At 35.6% G+C, this 20,504-nt stretch overlaps 1 protein-coding gene and 1 long non-coding RNA gene across 2 annotated transcripts; one reads left to right on the top strand and one right to left on the bottom strand.

The window, feature by feature from the left end:
- Positions 1–535: 535 nt before the first annotated feature.
- trib2 (tribbles pseudokinase 2) lies at positions 536–11,048 on the bottom strand. The gene is made up of 3 exons (XM_088939913.1): positions 9,789–11,048; positions 7,817–8,109; positions 536–3,230 (listed from the first exon to the last, which is right to left on the bottom strand). Exons 1-3 carry the CDS (start codon positions 10,056–10,058, stop codon positions 2,756–2,758), a joined length of 1,038 nt encoding a protein of 345 aa, XP_088796039.1. The 5' UTR covers positions 10,059–11,048; the 3' UTR covers positions 536–2,755.
- Positions 11,049–11,187: 139 nt separating this feature from the next.
- On the top strand, positions 11,188–20,097 carry LOC148839669 (uncharacterized). The gene is made up of 3 exons (XR_016086067.1): positions 11,188–11,273; positions 11,784–11,876; positions 19,632–20,097. It is a non-coding gene; the product is annotated as an uncharacterized LOC148839669 (long non-coding RNA).
- Positions 20,098–20,504: the final 407 nt, after the last annotated feature.

The following is a 20,504-nucleotide window of genomic DNA, read 5'->3' as shown; positions in this document are numbered from 1 at the left end:
TGTTATTTTTTTAACCAGGTACAAAAATATTTTGAAACAGACCATTTAGTGGAAATATTTCACCAATACAGGAGGCTATATATATCCTTAATCTTTTATAGAAAACTATACAGTATACTCTATGTGGATGATGGTAACCTATACTTAGGTTATCATTGTAATACCTTTCATAATGTATAATTATTACAATTTATATTCTATGGATTTGAAAAGGCTTAAAATTCAGCATATACTGTATTATGGGATATGTAGATTTTGAAACATTGCTTGCAAGACACTCTTGCCTAATGCACAGATTGGAATTTATTAGAGATGCATTAAGTATCAACACTGACTACAGCCATGTTTTTATATATATATTTATTTATAAGATAACATTATGGGGGAACAAAGCTGGCCAGCATACATTTGGATAAAATCACTTACCCAAATATCCCATATTAAAACAAAGTTACGGTTACCACTGTTTTGAGAAGTCATTTAAGACGGGAACAAAAGTACACCACAGAAATAAAAGAAACAAGTTCTTTCAATATGCAGTTCACAATTTATTTACTTACTGAAGAATTTTTGGACAAAACATCAAACCAAATACATTACAATCAAAACACCAGAGGCAGTGAAATCCCGCCATGCATATCACTTTCTTGAAACATCCCCCCTTCCAAAGAAAAAGAAAAAAAATCCTTCAACATTAGCACCAACTCAGCACCATCTTCAAAGTGAATAGCTCACTCCATAATTCTTTATTGTGAAATAAGATAAAAGCAATTTCTTAAAAAGGGGCAGGTCAGCTGCAGATTTTTTTATTATTTCATAAATCCACTGAGAATTGAACCATCCTCTGCTTGTTTTTTTCTGAGTTAAAGCCTTCCTGCTAGGCAGGCAATAGCATCTATAGGGCAAATGCCAAGCAGCTGTACACACATGCCACATACTATAATAAAGCACAAATTCAAGTAACATTTAAATACTACAAAAGTCCACATGTACCTATCCAGAACATGACCATTTCACAGAATCTGTACAGGCAGTAATACAAAATAAAAATGAGGTACTGCAAACAGCATAGTAGTTATGTCCAGAACTGCTTACATACTGTATATAGACAGTCATGTAAGAGAAGAAAAGGTTAAAAAAAACAGGGTCAAAAATCCAGAATATGGAAGTGTTTAGTACAGTGTCCATAACTTGTTACTCTTAATATTAAAAATTAAACATTGGCTTATTCATTTTAGTTTCTTGTTTTTTAGACAAAGTGGTGCAGATGTGCGTTTTCTTAAATCTGGAAAATAAGCAGCATATAACTTACGTAGGATAATCTTTAGAAAAGTTAATATTTAGATGCTTCCATCTACCCACCAAGTCTAATTCGGGGGGGGGTTATACTGTTTAAAAAATGTTTTAGCATCTCTTAAAACAAGCTTAATATTTTCCAGCTCTATTTGCAGTTAGCATCAAGTAGAAGTAAACGTCTGAATCTCTTTTTAGGGAAACAGGGTTTCAATTCTACTGAAAAGCCATGGTTGTATCACTTGCTTTTTAATGCCTATTGAGCCTTCATTAAATAATCTGTGCCAACTGTTTAAATTATTAAGAAATAAGGTGCCTTAACTCAAATTAGGAGCTAGACAGAAAAACATTAAATACTGGCAACAGTAGCTGAATTGACTGGCATAAGCTAAGCTTTGGACCCACACATGTGCCCACACATCATCTTCATGTTTATATGACCCGAAACAAAAAAGTTTACTTAGGAAACAAATACCTGTATTTTCTTAAATATAATAGTTCAAAATAAATTGTAAATTTGCCTTCGATGCCAACACATTAAATTACCTAATAGTTTCTCCTATTCTAAACATTGACACCTCATTTGACCAGCCCCTGTGTTTCTTATTATTCCGCCTATACAAATCAAGTGCATGATGGCAGGTCTGGAAGCTATTTCAGAACCCTGTATATTTTCAGTAAGAAAAAAAAGTTTAAGATACTACAGTAGCAGTTATACAACTGGAAGTTTGTATTGTAATAGCTTACTGCAACAAAGGCAGTTGAAATAAAAGCAGAAAAGCTTGTTAAATAAGTTACTTCCCCTTTTGGGAACAAAGCTTTAAAAATGTCACTAGCTGACAAGTATACAAAACACATTATCCAGAAATGAGCCTAGATTTATACCAGTACTGAAAGTAGCTACACAAATACAAACTGAAATTTTGTTAGCACCCGCATTGTGTGTCGGTCCATGTGCACCTATGTAAAATAATGAATAATTTTAGTCAATGAAAGAAAAAAAAGTAAATTACCTGAATGGAAAAAAAAGCAAAATAAGTAACAGTACGATGCCAAATGTGTTGAGGCAAAAAGTTATTTATTGTGACTTGCAAACGATTTGTAGAAAAGAAAAGGAGTGATACACTGCAGTTTGACTGGCACGTGCAGCCTGTTTTTATCTTCTCCTTGTCTCCTTGAGATGAGAAGCTATTTTCCTCATATGCCTTTTCATTTGTACTTTAATTCTGCTAGCATCAATCTAACCTGATAGCACCACTTCAAGAAATTTGCTACATTTCATCTGCATTTCACAAGTCCTTCTGCTTCTCTAAGATCGATAAAGGAACTCCCACTTTGCTTCTGCTGCTAAGCTAGGTTGATCTAGAATTCCATTAAATGGGTGAAGAAAAACTCCTTCAATTTAAGTTTGTTTTGTTTTTTTTCCTCTGTGCCAGGCATCCCTGTTTAACTGTTGTGCTGCTCAGCTGAAAAACTTGTCAAGCTCTTCTTCCATATTAACATCAGGCACCAGCTGATCAGAAGCTTCCTTCTCATTTGCACCATATCCTGAATTAGAGACATGGATATCTGAAGAAAACCAAGGGTGGTCCAAGATTTCCCGTGAAGTAAGCCTCTCAGTGGGTTCCCGCCTAAGGATGCTGCGGATAAGGCATTTCGCCTTGGGGGTGAGTGTTTCTGGAATGCTGAACTGCCCGCGGCGGATCTTGCTGAAGAGAGAACTAGGTTCCACATCATGGAATGGATAGCGTCCAACTAGAATTGTATACAGCATCACACCGAGGCTCCAAACATCTGCTGCCTTGCCAGAGTAGCTGCCACTTGTATTAAGGATCTCTGGGCTCACATAGGCTGGACAGCCATGCTTGTCTGAGAGAGAGTCATCTTCTCCTTCTAAAATATATGCATCTTCCAGACTTTCCAATTTAACGAGACTCCTGAAAATAAAAGAAAAAAGATACATTATTACTGGCCAAAATTAGGCAGATAAACTATAACACTATGTAAACCAAAGGTCATTCAAGATTTTCTGTGGTATGAAAATGTTCCTGATTTCCTATACTTCAACTTTTACTTTATGCTTTTTTTCCTTAATCTTATGAAAATGAACTCCTTTCTCAGATCATTGAAATGAAGTCACTCAAAAGAGTTCAAATTTACCTCCAAGAACAATAAACAGACTCTCAAAGAACAAAGAAATCACCCATTAAACAGGAAATGCTTCTTTGTCCAACAAAAGAGGAAGCCATAAAGTAAATAAAACCCTCCATTGTGTCACAGGATTGCACAGATTTCCCAGCACATTTTCCTTTATTGAAAAGTAAAAGGTCTTCTGTTCCTTTCTGATGGAGTCCCATATTTAGAATTTAGACAAAAAGCTTTCTAATTGTATGGCTTGTCAGAAAAATCAAAGAACAAGGTTCACATAATGACATGAATAAAAAAAACTTTGAAAAGTTTTTATCATTCAGCATTAAATGAGCCAATGTGATAAAGCCTAGGAATTTCTATAATTTATCTTTTAAAATTAAATTTACAATCAACCCAGGCCATAAGTATTATAGCTTTTTTTTTTACAAAACCCCCAACTCTTAAATGGTTTAAAAAAACTACTGATCACTGGTTGTAATGATACACAACTATGACATAGCAAAAACCAGATAGGTTTCCATGGTGAAAACTTTAACATGCCTTTCAAAAATTAGTTGAATTAGATTAAAAAGCATGCCCTACCTGTTTCTGATAATGTTACAGTACATGTAATATATGAGGTCTGTCACATGACAGATGAAAAACATTTTTTATACCACTATTATCAGTAAGGCAATTTATGAACCCCCAAAGAAATTAATATTACCATCTTAATAGGCTTTGAGATGGCCTGAACGCTTTTACTTTAGAAAACAGCACAAATTCAAAATGTCCCTTTTTATGAGAGCATATGCAAATATGCCCTCTAAAGACATTTTTTATCACAGAGAAAACATACCACAGATCGAGATCTAAATCTAGATAACTATTCTAGATATTTCAGCTACAATTATTTATATTGTCTTTAATCTTTCAGAGCTGATCGGGGGGGAGTTCATAATTCTCATGAATAATTAGGATAGCATATGTAGATAAGTCCATGCAAGTCTGTGACATGATTTTACAACTAAGATCAATGCCATATTCTGTGTATAGAAACAACTAGTGTCCAGAAAGATTAAAAAAAAAAATACAGGTCAAGTATGAAAAGTATGACTTTCAAGCTCCACTGGAAAACTGACTCTCAACTATAAGATGACTGTGTTGATTCATCCTCTAACCCTTGCTCAGTTCTTGTTTGATATCCAGCAAAGTTAAATGCTCATGCAATTCAAAGTTCACAGAACACATCTTCAGTCCAATACATGGCACCTGCACTTTTATACATCATACAGACGACCTAATCTGGCTTCTTGGCTGTTAAACTAGTGCAGCAGTCATTTCAATCATGTTTGGGTTGCAAATACTTGACTGATCTTTAAGAAAATGTGTTGGGAAGTTCAGAGCTAAACACTAGTCATCTAATGGGTGCACTATCACCAAGAAAAAGTCAAATGTAATCTGTGTTTCTCCCAACATATTTAAAATAGGCAATTACCCAGCATCCCCTCCTAAATTAGAAATACTTTAATGTCATAAAATCAGAATTTCTATGGGCTCAGTTCACATCAGATTATACTCATTTCTACCTTTACTGGCATTTTGAAATCAGAAAAAAAAAACCTATATGGGGACATCAAAACTACAAAAATCCTCTTGTTACAATGCATCAAAGCACAGTTTAAAATTATTCTCTTGTCCATCTAGGCATATGAAAACTACTGTAGATTCTTACATAACTCGTGGCCGGTAGAGAAAATGATTTTACACCACATTGGGGCTCTTTAAATATTTTTGGCTGAGCAAATTGCATGATGGAATTTCTAAGAAGTTGTAGGGTATTTTCTTTGAAATGTTAAAAACACATTCCTTTCTTTTGCAAAAGGTTAAACACATATACATTAAAATGAGATAGCATTGAGTAAAACACATCATAAAGAGTAATCAATACAACAGTCAAGTTTAAGAATTCTGTTTCATTCACAAAAACACAAATAGTAGTGCTTTTAAAAACAGTCTATAAATATGAGCAATGTGTACTTAAATATAACTCTCAACAATTAAACTGAAAAATACAGTGCAAATTGTATTTATGAAATGATTTATCTCAGCTGTTTTTCTTCTTTTTTAGAAATCCTAAGATTTTCTACAAATAAAAAATCTGACATTGATCAACATTTAGGTAGGACTTTAATGTGATATTTTATTCTGCTGCATATTACAAACCCAAAACGTACAATTAATCCTGAAATTACCTACATGCACATTTTTGTATTATTTTTTAAACTTTTTTCTACTATTTTCTAAATTGAAATATGTAAAATGACCACTTTCAATTTGTGTACTATTTTCATAGCATTCAATGTTCCTACAATGTAGCCTATTAATAGTCTAGATGTATACTATTAGAAATGTGTGTCCATAAATATTTATGTTTTAAACCATTATCAAAACTGTTTTTAAAATGCATTTCCTTGTATTAAGATCAGAATTGCTTCAATAGTACAGTGTTAAAGGAAGTAAAAATACCAATTCAAATGACAAAAACATTGTTTTAATTGATTTTAGTACTATTCTGTAAAGCTTTATTTTTATATTGTCGAAAGTTGCTTGTTTCAATTTTAAATGCGTTTAAGTGTTTAAAGAAAAAAACTCAGAATATCAGTAGTCAGTTCTCAAATTAATACAAGAGATACACTTCAACATCAGCACACACTCTGTCCTTAGATAACATGCGGAACATTAGCCCTTTAATCCAGCCTCTTACTTTAGCTTTTACAGATCAAACACTGGTACTCCGTTTGACTTTGAAGGAAAAGTATTCAGAACACCACAATGAGGACTCAAAATCCAGATTATTTTATGTCAATTTGTTTTGTGCTTCATTTTACAATGCATTAATGCTCTTCTCCAGGTCCTTGAATGTACCACTTCAGGAGTTTCAGAAAACTCTATCTGAAATATTGGTTTGGCCTTGACCTGCCTAACTGGGGGAACAACAGCCTGGCAATGGCAATTAGACTGCTGGATTTCTACTTGAATTAAGGAGCTTCTAATGGAGGAGGAAAGAGGGAATGAATGAATTAATGACTCCAGAAAAGGTGCCCGTTACCTGGATTTACATTTGATCAAGCATAATCAAAGGGCTTGTCCTCTCTCCAAACTTTCAGTTTTACAATGACAATTCTTTGTTAGGCTGGCCCAGGAAGATTTTTTTATACTTTTAGTTTAGGGGGTCTAAAGGGCAGTTATATTCCCTACTAAAACATTAAACCTAAATATAAAGAAACTCAGTGTTTTTTGGAAACCGATTTATACATTTCAAAAGTTAATTTAAGTCTGGGATTTATGTCAGATTGCTACAATACCACTGCATTTGACATGTTACTCCAAGCAGAGATCTTGCTGTGTAAACAAAGATGAATTGTCACAAAACACATGAACTGAATTAGAACTCTAAACAAATGCAAGCAAATAGCATTGAGTATCTTACTCTAAGTATTTTGAAATAATGCCTAATGAAACTTCAGGTAAACTATACTCCTCATATCTCAAAAGATCATGTGATGTTACAAATTGCTGCAAAAGACTTGAGAATAAGAAAAACAAACTGTCAATATATCTATAGTGATGGAAAATGGGACTGCAAACACTTGATTAAATGTCAAAGTCTGTTCTTAACCTTTTTTGTGTTTGAAAATGTTCCAGCACCAAGCTACAGGTATACAAGATAAAGAGCCATAGGTAGTAATACTCAAATATAAAATAACATGCAAACTAAATGAAATCATACAAACAGTACACTGCAAAAGATACTGATACACACCTGTTAATTAAAAAAAAATTAAAATATTTTTTTAAAAGATCTCATCAAAAAACATCCAATTGCCGTAACAAGTCCTTTATGCATTCAATTTAAAAACATGTTGACATGTAACTCCTAGGCCTTAAGGTTGATACTGGCCTTACGATTTTTATCCAAAACATGCACTCCATTTAAAGAAAAAACTTGTATGTACAGTATAAGAATCTCTTTTGAACCGACTGAAAAATGACTGATGGATATTCCAGGACTGTTATAGCTTGAAATAGCAAGGGCTATATCATGTTGAGAGGAAAATATAATCTATATCCTTCCATTCATTTTCAATAAATGTAGGGTCACAGTGAGCCCGAGACTAACCCGGCAGACAATGGCCACATGGCAGTACAATGAATTTACAGGCATTTTAAAACAGATTATCCAATAATACTTGTTTTATACCTCAGTGTACAGTACAAGAAGATCAACTTAAACATGTTGCACAATATCAAAGGATTCAAATAATTATTTTCTTTAAAAATCGCCATCTTAGACATGGTATAGCAAGCTTTTGACAAAACAATCTCTTACCTGTCTTCATTTTTAAAAACAAATTTCCTCAGCTTCAAATCTCTCAAAACCAGTCCATTGTCATGACAGTGAGCGACGGCTGAGGCTATCTGATGGAACAGTCTGGCAGCTTCATCCTCTCTGAGTTTTTTGCAGGTACGAACAAATGAGTGCATATCCCCATGGCTCTTCTCAAAGAATACATAGGCTCTGGTTTCCCCAAGAAGAATTTCAACAATTTGGTTGATATTTTCATGTCCAGACAAACAAAAATAAGCTGCTAAGGATTCCTGATATCGGGCTATATCAAAAACCTAGACAAGAAAAAAAAAGTTAAATCTTGGAAACATACCTGAAAATGCAATCAGAAAAGGTACTTGCATAAATATGCTGCCTTTTAAAGGCTTTCGATTCTTAAGCTTCTTTATTAAATTAATTGCTAGACGGATATAAAATAGGCATCAGTATGAATAATGTAGGAGAAATTCAATCTTATTCATGAAAATTGTGGTGCATGACTCACACCTTATCACATGCTAGTGCAGAACAAGTAGGTTCTTGTCTTCTATGCTGCAAATGTGCCCCCTTCATTAAAACATGCTGGAGCAAAAGGAAGGCGGCACTTCAGTGATGAATTTAATGCAGTCCAAACGTAATTATATTTCTTTCCAACTAAACTGTACCTAACTGATGGGGGGAAATAATACTGTAAACCTAAAAATATTTCCTATTGTACCATCACGCCAGAACAATGGAAAGTCAGGAGCGCCAGCCAGAAACCCAGATACTTTATGGCACATTAATTTTCAAGCTAAAACAAGCAATAATGGCGAAGTACAGTAAACATTTTTCTGTCACAATATGCATACTGATGTGGGAAGCCTCTACAGACCTAACACTTTCACATTATGCTTCGATGCTTAGGGGGCATTTCCGATGCACAAGGACTATTGTCGATTGAACAGGTTTGGTATAGGGGACCTCCTTTTACAACTGTGTGCACTCTGACAATCTATCAAAACCCAAAGGTCTTGCATTTTTTCCCCACATACCATACTATAGTAAGGACAGTGCTTTTATTTACCGTGAGCATCTGCATAAATGCACCTCATAAGGTTAAGTAACTGAAATAAAAGCACTAGTGTCTTGGTTCTGATACACTGAAAACTTAAGCGAGCTCAAAGGCTTTGATGCTTTCGCCTTGGGTACAGAGCGTACACTTACGCCTTCATGTAGGGCTGCTCCTGCAGCTACCAATTAAAACGCTTTTATAGAAAAAAAACGAACGCATAAATATATAACCATCTTTAGAAAACCATAAGATGTATGCATAAAATTAAGTAATTAGCAGCTGTAATCGTAAACAATGAAGAACAATACCACGGACACCGGAGCCTCAGAGTACAACAATTTAGGAAGGGCGCGTGGTTATAGCACTTGCTCCATTGTTCTTCTGTTATCAATGGATCTCCCCCATCCCATTACACCATTACAGATTATCCATTGTAAAAAGAGTGATCGGTTAATATTTTCTACTGCTCTTAAAATTCGAAAAATAAACACCACACTTGTAAATTAATAATTACTTTCAAGCGCACTACAAAGATATTGGGTGCAGTTTTATTTTTTTATACTACAGGTTTAAACACGACATCCTACCGATACGAGGTCTGACTTATTTCCACGGCATAAAGATCGGTAGTAGAACAGCACAATACTGTCAGCCTCTACCAATGCATGCTTTAACAATGGGACTAAAACATCAAGATGTGACTAACATATCGAAGTTGTTCTTGTATCATTTTACAATCATTTGGAATGCCTCATGTATTGTAGGTACCGGTCGCAATTTCAGGAACAAGTTTCTTTTAAGTAACTGTTTAACTGGTTACAGGTATATGAGCATGTTTTAGTCTTCTAATTTGATAACAATACTGGATATGCAGTAACACGCATGCATTACTTCACCAAGGTGTTGAACTGTAGCGCCTACCTTACAGACGAGCTCCTCTCCACTATGCAAGTGAACACCCCGGAAAACGTGGTCTCCCTCAAGCGGCTCCAACAATAGGTATTTCCCAATGCAAGAAATGCAATGTGAAGAATTAGGCGTCTCTGGGGGACTTGGAGAACCTAAATTTGGACTGAAACTCTGAATCGATTCGGTAGTCCTCAAACAAGATAAATCCTCAAAGTCGTGATTTTTGTGTCTTGATCTCCCATAACGCGTTATGTTAATGGGGCTTGACCTCTGTATGTTCATGAGTATACGATACCAAGGTGCTTCCTACGAAATTTATCTTCGAGTAATAGGATTCCAGTAGGGTGAACCTTGTTCAGTATAAATTCACTGCGCTTGAATCACAGATCGTAACCGTTTCTCACAGTTAAAGGTCCAGCGTCTGAGTGTATACAGTAAACGGTATTCCCTGTTACTGTTTAACAGTCACAAAGTAGAACGTTGCAACCTCAAATAAAAATGCTAGTGTTTATACATAAATAAAACTGTGGAATGCACAAAAGAAAAAATCCGGATTTACACTTAATGATCTTGAGAGTCTTTAGATTAATCAAAGAGTTACAATATCTCCTTTGGTTAACTTAGCTCAAATCAAATAAAATGGGATCGAAAGTAATTTGATTCAGATACAGAAACAATGAATGTCAGGTAACTACTGTACTATAGCACCAAGTTCTCAGCCCTAGATGGCGTCAGGATCTTTTTTTTCTTGAATTGCTATAACTATTCTAAATTTAAACGAATTTACAAAAGCAACTCAGTGCAAGCTTCAATGCTGCAAAACGCTATCCGTTGTTCAAAAAAAGTAAAATTCGCACGTTATGCACGAAGAATTGAGTATCCAAATATAATGCAACGCAAAGAAAGTGCAAACAAGCATAACGCTAGACCAGTGGTTTCAGATTTCCCTGTGCTCCGGTAGCGTTCACGGGCCTCCCAGGATTATCTCCATGCAGAACAGAAAATGATGCTAGACTGCAAGTCCTCCTCTTGATTTGAAACCGATGTCTTATACTGAAAACTCGTTTTTATCCAAAATACTGCTTGGAAAAATCGAATTTTATTTAGCTGCTAAGAAGGGATGGCCAATCTTTCCCAGGCCTATCCCTTTTTTCAGCAAGACATCATCTCCCGCTGTGTATTAATAGTACTTACGTGGCCGGGAATCTCTATTCACTTATGTCAGCAGCACATTCATACCGAAGCCCAGTGCAGCGCTGACTACACTGAGGTTTCTCCGCACACCAACCTGATGGGTTTAAATCCCGCCTTCTAGACGTCATCACATAATAGACGCTTTATTGGCGAGTGCGAAACGTCAATACAAATACGTATTTAGAAACCTGTAGTTCGCAATAGGGTTGGTTGTACTCCTAGGGTTTCCATTACATTTTGCTCGGATAAGTAGGTGATATCCTTCCGCGCAAGCAGGAATGGCAAATACGGTGACAGTTTCATGTAAGCAGGATATTTATTTTAGCATCCCAGAGAATGACTATTTTGGAGTTTTTAAAAGAAAAGTAGCATTAAATGTACTGTATACTTAGGAATATCACAAGCCTCTGTAATTTTAAAGCTCCAAGCTTTTACAGCGGAACATGGAATGCAATATTATAAAATTAAAAGAACAAACATGCAGCCTTAAAACTAAATCGCATTCTCTTTGTTCAAGATTTCACTCTTAGCTTAAAACACGTTTCTTAGACGTTTGTGTTTGTAATTGAAAAGAATTATAATTTTAGAAGCGATATGCACAATAACGTAACCTGAATATGCTTTGAGAAACGAGCCCGAAAGTGGCATTGATTCCTGTTGTTATTCCGAACACTGTTCTGTTTTGATGTGGTGCAGCACATACGAGTAATTCTGATCTTCCCTTCAACTATTGTTCAATCAGCTGAATATTTTATCGTGTTGCTTAAAAACTACCCTGTTGCACCGGTAAAGCTACATTTGTTTTGTTTTTAGATATGCTTCCAGAAGATATTGTGTAGTAACTTGTAACGTTATTGTGTCGATCGGCGTCTGGAAACGCAAGGAAAAGACCAAGAAGTAGATCAGGTAAAAAATAGTGTTAACGTTATAAGAAAATAAAAACGGATTTAGTAGAATACAAGTTTCCTCGCACCTCCCAAAAACACGCTATGTACCCCCCTTGGGTTAGTTGGGTTAATTGGTGTTTTTAAATTGTGGGTTTCCACAATTGGAGGGCCAGGATGTCTGCAGGGTTTCATTGGAACTTAGTCCTCATCAAACGTGGCATAGTTGTACAAATTTAGCAATTTCTACAACAGGTGCAACAACTTAAGGAGAACTGGAAAACCTGTAACAGAACAGCACTCCCAACAGGACTAGGATCTAAATTGTCCCTGTGTGGTTGTGTGTGTATCCTGACATGGACTGTTGTCCTACCTTACATTTATGCTTCTTGAATACGTTCCGATAATGAATAGCTGGCATGATCTAATTTTTGTCTGTGTGCAGTTCTAATCTTTGCTACCTGGAATCGAGCCTTGGTTTCTCTCAAATTACCCCAGTATTGTACATACAATAGCCTGCTTCTCCTACTGTATTTAATAAGGCTGAGCCAGCTAACAGAAAAAACCTGAGACCTTCTTTCAGTTTGCTCCCACTTACACGTTTTGCCATTCAAAATTATGGGACTTATATAATGCATATTAAGTGGTTTCCAAAAAAACATCCAGCATGGAAAACTAATGGTGTTAACTTGTATAACTTGCTAGAGTGTTCTGATACTGAAATTGAATAATAAATAATTAAATAGATTTAAAAGATTAATGAACAATATTACACACAAATGGTTATGTTTGTAAAATGTCATGATCAAATCTTTATGTCCATATACTGTATACCATGGTGCCTTTTGCTGCTATTTCTTAAAAAAATATTTTCTGCTGTTTTAAATTTTTGTTTTTGTCATGTTGCAGTCACTCTTGATGACATAACCAGCACAGTCCAGCTTAGTTTTTTGTGTTTTCTTCTTTCTTTTTCTTGCTGTGTTTTTCACTATCTCCACTGCTGTAAGCAAGTGATGTCAGGATGTTTACTTTCAGGAACAAGATGTGTCCAATTTATTTTGGATTTCTCAGGTGTTGTCTTGCAGGTGGGGAAGACAAAATAAAACCACCCTGCACAAAGCACCATAGTTGTGGACTGAAATACCATGTTTTTGAGTGAAGTGGCCTACAGACTGCCAGACAGACTTTCTTTATTCATAGCTCACACTACAGGAGGTGGGAGGAGGTACATACTGTATAGAACACTAGAGCACTGGATTGAGCAATGTGTTGAGGAATGTAGTCCAACAGAACAAGAATGCAGGCTGCCTGGCTGGGCACACTGGCAATACTGTTGGTTATTATGAGAGAACACATTGCATGGGAGTGCATAACATTCTAAAACTACAGAGCATCATGTTTTAATCATGCCTAACTCAACCTACACATAATGTATATTCAGATTTTACTAGCACATTAGTTTCTCTTCTTATTTCCCCTTACCTTCAACATGAATAGCACACTAGCAGTCCTGTTTGAAGGTCTCTTTCTCACTATCCTCAGTGAGACTTCATCACAAATGATGTCAAATTTTTAAAAAATCCAAATTTAGCTACGCTGGTCAAGATCTCTTGGTAAATCCGTCTTCTAAAAAAGAGTTTTGGGCCTCTACAGAGTATTTTACTCTTTAATTTTGTCTTTATCATTAATGTTTTAATGCACCATCAGTTACACACTTTGCAGAATTTTGTAAGGGTCCACTGCCTTTAACCAAAACAGGATTTCCCCTTTTGAATAGAGTTTCCATGCTGCATATCCATACTTTTTTGAGTGCATTAAGTCATACAGTAGCAATTTTCAAAGATAAATACAAAATACTGTATATATGATTAGAGAAATGGTTAACACAATTGTGTACTTAGTATTTTTACTAATGTCTTTATCTAAGGTAACTTTAAATATTAAAGATAAAAAAATGTGTGGTATAAAATGGAATAAACAAATCAATACAAGATTAGCATATAAGTCAAATCTTAAAATGTTCAAATGTAAGACATTATATTTAGTATTATATAATTTGAATAATTAAAATGCTTTTGCTCATTAGGATTGTTTTTGAAACTGGGCTATACAGTAAGGCAAAAACATTGTTCTTATAACCACTGCAGTTAAAAGTTTGGTATACCTTTCTGCATGTTTGTGACCTATTGATGTTAGAAACATCAATACATAGAAACATAGAAATTCTAACAAGGAGAACCTGCTGACCAGGTAAATGCATTAAAATCTGTCCTAGAACACCATGCACTGTGAAAGGTCACAGTAACTGTAACTAGGGTCCTGCGGCAGTATTATTTATTCTTCTGAGTTATGTGGTCCACTTGGGAAGCTGAGTTAAGGCAAAGGTCTGCTACTCCTATAGCAAAGCATCTTAAAGATACCACACATAAGATGATACTGAAGTCAAGTAGGAGGTCAGATGATTTGTGACATATTTCATAGAGAAAAAATCCCTTCCTGGATGGGACGCAAGTCCAACGCAGTACATTGGTGTTCTCTCAGAATATAGCAACAGTGTCATCAGGATTACCAGGAGAAAGATGTCTTCAGCCCCATTACACACATCTTGTAAGATATTAGTTATAATACGCTACCACATTACACTAAGCTTTGGAAGTGAGTTCACTTGCAAGCATGGCAAGTTGAATCATTGTGACACTTCTGAGGGTGAAGAATTGTTTTGTCTCAAAGAGGCAATTGTATCATTCCTAGTCTGACCTATAGACCCAGAGTCCAGGCTTCAGACTTTACAGGGCACTTGTAGTATTAGTAAGTAGTCACATCAGCTGGCTTCCCTAGTAAAGACTAATGTGGTATTTTTTAAGAATAGGATGAAATCCCCCCTCCCCTCCAGAACAGCATCAGGTAAAGAGCACAACAGCAATAACTCTTAGGGCAAATGTATCTTCCACAGTCTATTAGATTTATCCTTACTAGGATGTTGCAAAGTGATTGATATCTACTGTAGCTATTTCTGTTTGGGTTGAATCTAGTGTTGCTGACTTACATTGTGCCAGTTGTTTATGTCAGTATTTTGTTTTTTTAAAAAACACAGCTTAAAGTATGTAAACATATTATAAAAACAGTTCAGAAATTTCGATTGAACTGCAGTTGACAGCAGATGTGATATCAGCAAAGGAACAAGTAAAGGTTTATTCCATGCTGAGATATCAGTGCTGGTCATAGTGAAATATATTTGCTCCTTGATACCAAATGTATTTGAAGGATACTATTTCACTCCTTTGAGATATTTTAATAATCATATAATAATAACACAGAAAAGTAAAATGTGTAATTCATTTAAGTTCATTTAAATTATGCATCTAAAATTCAGGCTGATGAGAAAAGCTTGTATATCATGTGTTATTTTTGTTATCCTTGAATCGTTTTGTATAGGGGTGGGTACAGTACATAACATTTATTTCACTTGTATTATTTTATCTTCTTACTTTATGTTAATAATGCAAAAAGACACAATTCAAACAAAATGAATTATTAACAAAATGCGAGATGTCAATTTTCAGTCTCATTTTTCTCAGCTATACAGAAAATGTACTCATGACCTACTCAATTTGAATGAACTGCCAGGAGCCTTATTTAGTAAAGTGATATAAATTATTCACAAATAATTTCAGGCAGTGTGCAGTGGCTACAAGGAAACAACAAATTTAATGAAGTAAGTATAAATGCATGCTACTTTCTTGCACAGTCAGATCACTAGATATCCAATAATTTCTTTATGTAAATGTTATGTGGAACTAATGTGGTATTTTTAAAGTTTTATTTTAATATTACCCTAGGATGGAATTATATTTTTCATCATTAAGATATAGTGTAACTATCTAAAAATAATATTTAGTGTTATATTTATAAAAAACGTCAGAACTCATTAAGTACACCCAGAAATTGTTCTTTGTGTTTCTCCTTCATCTTAGCTTTTAAAGGCAAGGAAAATAATGAACAGTTAGATATTCATGACACAAAATTATATATTTAAAATATATTTATCAAGGTTTGATTCTCTGATAATTATTGTTCACTGCTTACCCCAATTTTTCTGTCCTTTTTATAATGGAATATTTAAAGCATTTTAAGAAATTATCTAAATACTCCAATACTCAATTTTACTCAATAGCATATTGTCAAGGGAACAAAAACTACAGTAGAATTGATTTTTTAGAAAGGCAGGTGATTCACAATTTCACTACATTGTTTAACACAAAGCCACATGAGGCGCAGGTGGGAAATAGTTTCCTCATTAATAATCAATGTATCACAAGTGGTTATCACCTGGTAACAGCCGACAGGAGACTGCACCATAACAGAACGGTGAGTGACTTGATTGGAAAGGCAGCCAACATCATTTGGCAGTTTAAAAGATTTGAACGCTTCATCTCCTTTTTTAATTAAAACTGGTTAGACTAAAACTCCATAGATGTTTAGCACTCTTAGAACTGCTTAAAGGAAAACATTAAGAAATTGGAACAAGCAGAAAAGGAGAAAATATGGAGCACATATATTTAGTGCTCAGTAAATCAATCTCGATTTCAGTCCTTATGAGAAATCAGCTACAGTATAATATTGATCCTATTGATTCATGAAAAGTGGCTTATGTACATATAATAACATCAGAAAAAAAGTTTTGTTAGCCATGTGAATTTATTACAACTAATATTATGATTTTGGAATCAGATAATGACACCCCAAAACCTTAAAAACAATGCTTTTAAGTTCTTAATCAGTCTCTACTCAATAGTATACTTCTGAGTCAACATAATAAACATATAGGTGACTGAGGAAACTAAATGCTTGTTTTTTGTTGTTAGAAATATCTTTGCTTCAAAAACATGCCATACATTGTTACGTTACATCTTCGAATAAAATAATCAAAATATTCTGTGACTAAAAGATAATACAGGGAGAAAGGAAAATCCTTCTATTGTTTGGGCAATCATTGCTGTCATTTGGTATTGTTATCAACTCCATTACTGGTGACAACATATAATTGTAGTATTTTTCTGAATATGGCAAATGTAATTATAAATCATTTTTTAAATAAATGTTGTCAGTGTTCTTGTGTGTCGTTTATGTTTGAATGTACTGCAACAAAGATGGAAGCAAATTTAACAAGGCTCTCACGGGATTCTCCTCGTTCTGTCTCGTATACAATAAGTAAGATTCTCAGTTCTATTTTTGTTGTATCCAAAGAATTTTCAGCTGCACTAATTAATTGTGTAAGCTATATGGTATTTTCTTCATTTAGTGTATGCTTATATGTAAACACATGGAAAAAGCTACAGAGTTTACAGAACCAAAACCTTTCTCCTCTAGTCAAACGTTTTAATGGGGCTTTCCTAAATGACTCATATAGTGCTTATCAAATGTCACCCTGAAGCAGCAAATACAGCAAAATCTGTTGTAGCATGTTTCTGATTAACTAGGTACAGTAGTACCATACAATGTATGGAGAAAAAGCACAATGTTAGCTTGGTGTAGCCACAAAGCAGTCGGCCTGCTTTTCATTTATTGTAGTAAAGAGGTCTATGGTGTAAAACAAAGAAAAGGACTTGTAAATATGTCTGCGTTGCTGAAAACATGTCTCTTAAACATAAATATAAATGTTAATGTTCATTACCTGGTGCTACTTATTTACAGTATAAGATTAAATGACTTTTTTTCAGCATTTGTTGTATACAGTATGTTGGATGTTGTTGTTTTGTTGTTATTCACTTCTTGTTACTGGGGCAACTTCCAATGTAGAACAGTAGAAGATGCCTATATTTTTGTTTTGCCTGCAGAAATCTATGCATTTAGTGAGCCTCTTGGTCTCAGTACTAAACACACTTCCCTTTAGTTTCCACTTGTTTTTTTTTATTCTGTTTCACATTTAATCTTTGTGTCTGACTGTCCCTTAAATTGTGTCCCAGTGCATCTCTCTTCCTTCACCGTCTTCTGCTGTTTCCTTAGGTTGGATGTTGAGATCTCTTATTTTCTCTTTCTATGCTTTTTTAAAACTAATGTCTTCTCATGGCTTCTCTGTCTATGCTGACAATGCACATAACTCCTTCTCTTTTCCCTCCTGTATCCCTGTTTGTATGTGAACATCTTACTGCTTCTCAGCCGTCTCCTCCTACATAAACGTACCACTTTTAGCTCATCCTTTCTCATATCTGATTTACTTTGCATCCTATTACCTTTTTCCTTTACTTCCTCCCTCTCTGTTGGCATGTCCATTCCTATTTTTATTATCTCCTCTGCCAAGAACTCTAACTCTTACTCTCTCCTTCCCTTTCCTATTGTATACTCTACCACTCTTCTGTTGCTGTTGTTTTAGCTAACACCTACATGAGCTGCATTTTCTCTACACTTATGATACTCATTCTCATGCCAAGGTCGATTTGTACATTGTGCTGTTTCGTTTCACATTTTCCTTGCCTCATATTTATTTCATGCATTTATTGACTTTTTGAACTCTTGAAGTTATATCTCTACTTCCAGTTTCATTTTGCTCTTGAATATCACTCTCTCCATCATTCTACTGTTATGCCGTGGTTTTGTGTTGAAAAGCTCCCAGCCAAGGGACAGAAAGGATGGCTGGCCTTGGAGATAAACAAAGAGCTAAAAGTGAAAACCAAGACTTGTGTAGGTGAGGGGTGATGAAGAGAGCCGAGGTTGTGCAGACAAAGGTTGATGGACAAATCAGAGAATTGAACAGACCCACAGGACTGCCACTGTCCCGGTGCTGATTCAGATAACAGGGCTGGCGGCTCGGGATACGCAGGAATAGTCGTGGACTGGAACAGGCTCTAGTTAATACAGACAATGGAATGAGTTTGTTTTGTACAAAAAACAGAAGTTCTGCTGTGCAAGCACTAACCGGACCAGAGTAGTTCAGTAACAGAGCACCAGGGCAGTGGTAAATGGGGATTAAACACTTGGTTGATTGTTCATCAGTTGGTGGCAGGTGGCTGAGAGAACCTGCTTTACTAGGTCTGGGTCGAGGTTCTCATGACAACTGAAGACTGGGAGCTCTGACCCACCCAGGCGTAACATCTGCCTCCTCTGATCTCCAGTCCCATTTCAACTTGTCTTTTCAATTTCCGATGTCCAGCTAGTTATGTTTTTTCTCACTCTTCTAAATGCTAAATACATTTATTCTCTAGTACTCTATCCTCTGGCTACATGTACTTGGGGACAGAGTGGTGGCACTGTGGCTAAGGATCTGCGCCTGTGGCTGGAAGGTTGCCGGTTCAAATCCCGTGGCCAGCAGAGGAATCCTACTCCATTGGGCTCCTGAGCAAAGCCCTTAACCCTAGCTGCTCCAGGGGCGCTGTACAATGGCTGACCCTGCGCTCTGACCCCAAGCTTCTCTCACTGTCTATGTGTCTGTTTGTCTCATGGAGAGCAAGCTTGGGTATGCAAAAAAGACAAATTCCTAATGCAAGAAATTTTATATGGCTAATAAAGTGATCTTATCTTATGTGACAATTGAAAGATCCAAGCTCCACCTTCTGGTGCTTCTGTAGAACTTGCCTATTCACTGAGCACCTGTAAACACTACAAACTCATTGCTTTGTAACCCATATACAGTGCTGTGCTGTTTGATATTGAACTAAAGTTCAGGCTACAATCACATTTTGTTATACTTAAATGTATTTTTTTTTGTTGTTTTAGGAAGTATAGGCACATCCCTCCAACTCAGCCACCTTCAAACCATTCATCTTTTGATGTGTTACAGGCACCGCAGCCGATCAGAGGTTCAGCACCAATTGGAGAAGAAGGACACCCCTCATAGATAGCACAGCATGCCTGCAAGAGAATCCTTGCCAAATAATCATACCCTACCTTGATTGCACCAATTGTATGCAGCCACTTAGAAACGTCCAGGATTCTATACATCTTACTTGCAGATCCAAACTGCACTTTTTCAATCTGAAGAGGCCATTTTAATTCGTAATTTTTGTTCAACTTTATAATTTACTGCACCCATTCTGACTTCACACCTCTTGATTGGCCTCTGTTTCTGTCCCCTGCTCCCACCTCTCACTCCTCCTTCCTCCCAACCTTTGTTCTCCCGCTACTTTACCTTTGCCTACTGCCCTGTCTCTCTCACACCTGAAGAAGGCTCCACGGCCGAAACGTTGTGTTCTCTTTCTTCTTTTTTTTCAGCATGGAATAAACCTATTACTTGTTCCTTTACTGAATATAACTTTCTTTTTTTGTTATCATTTAAATTTGTTTTCACATAAACATTATTTTAATATGTTTACCTTTAGGTTACTTGGAATAGATTAATATAAAAGAAGTATAATTATAATTTTTATTTCAATATATGTTTCTTATCAAAAACATTAACATTTTAGATATATGCTAGATATTGGAAGGTGAATATTGGATATTGGAGGTGGTGTTCTTCTCATATGTTGGCCATAAGTGGTAGTATGTTTTCTTCCACAGTGAGTCATTTGGGGAAGCAGCTGGAGTAAAGCTCTGTGCCTTCAGGTCAGCAGAAGAGATTTGTGGACAAAAGTAATTTAGTACATTTTTGGCTTTCTTTCCTAAGGAAAGACAAATGTCATAACTACCAACACGGTAAACTTGCTTTGTCTGA

Source organism: Atractosteus spatula, chromosome 2 (genome assembly GCF_055471065.1).
Source record: "Atractosteus spatula isolate fAtrSpa1 chromosome 2, fAtrSpa1.hap1, whole genome shotgun sequence".
In the NCBI taxonomy this organism is placed as follows: domain Eukaryota; kingdom Metazoa; phylum Chordata; class Actinopteri; order Semionotiformes; family Lepisosteidae; genus Atractosteus; species Atractosteus spatula.
The sequence above is the reverse complement of the archived record's forward strand: the minus strand, read 5'-3'. Positions and strand labels throughout refer to the sequence as shown.

Bases quoted from the DNA above. Each gene is read 5' to 3' on its own strand.
- trib2 (XM_088939913.1), bottom strand. From the start codon at position 10,058: ATGAACATACAGAGGTCAAGCCCCATTAACATAACGCGTTATGGGAGA. The intron at 8,110-9,788 runs GTAGGCGCTACA...TTTCTTGTCTAG, and splicing joins GAGAGGAGCTCGTCTGTAAG to GTTTTTGATATAGCCCGATA. The intron at 3,231-7,816 runs GTAAGAGATTGT...TTTTATTTTCAG, and splicing joins GTTTTTAAAAATGAAGACAG to GAGTCTCGTTAAATTGGAAA.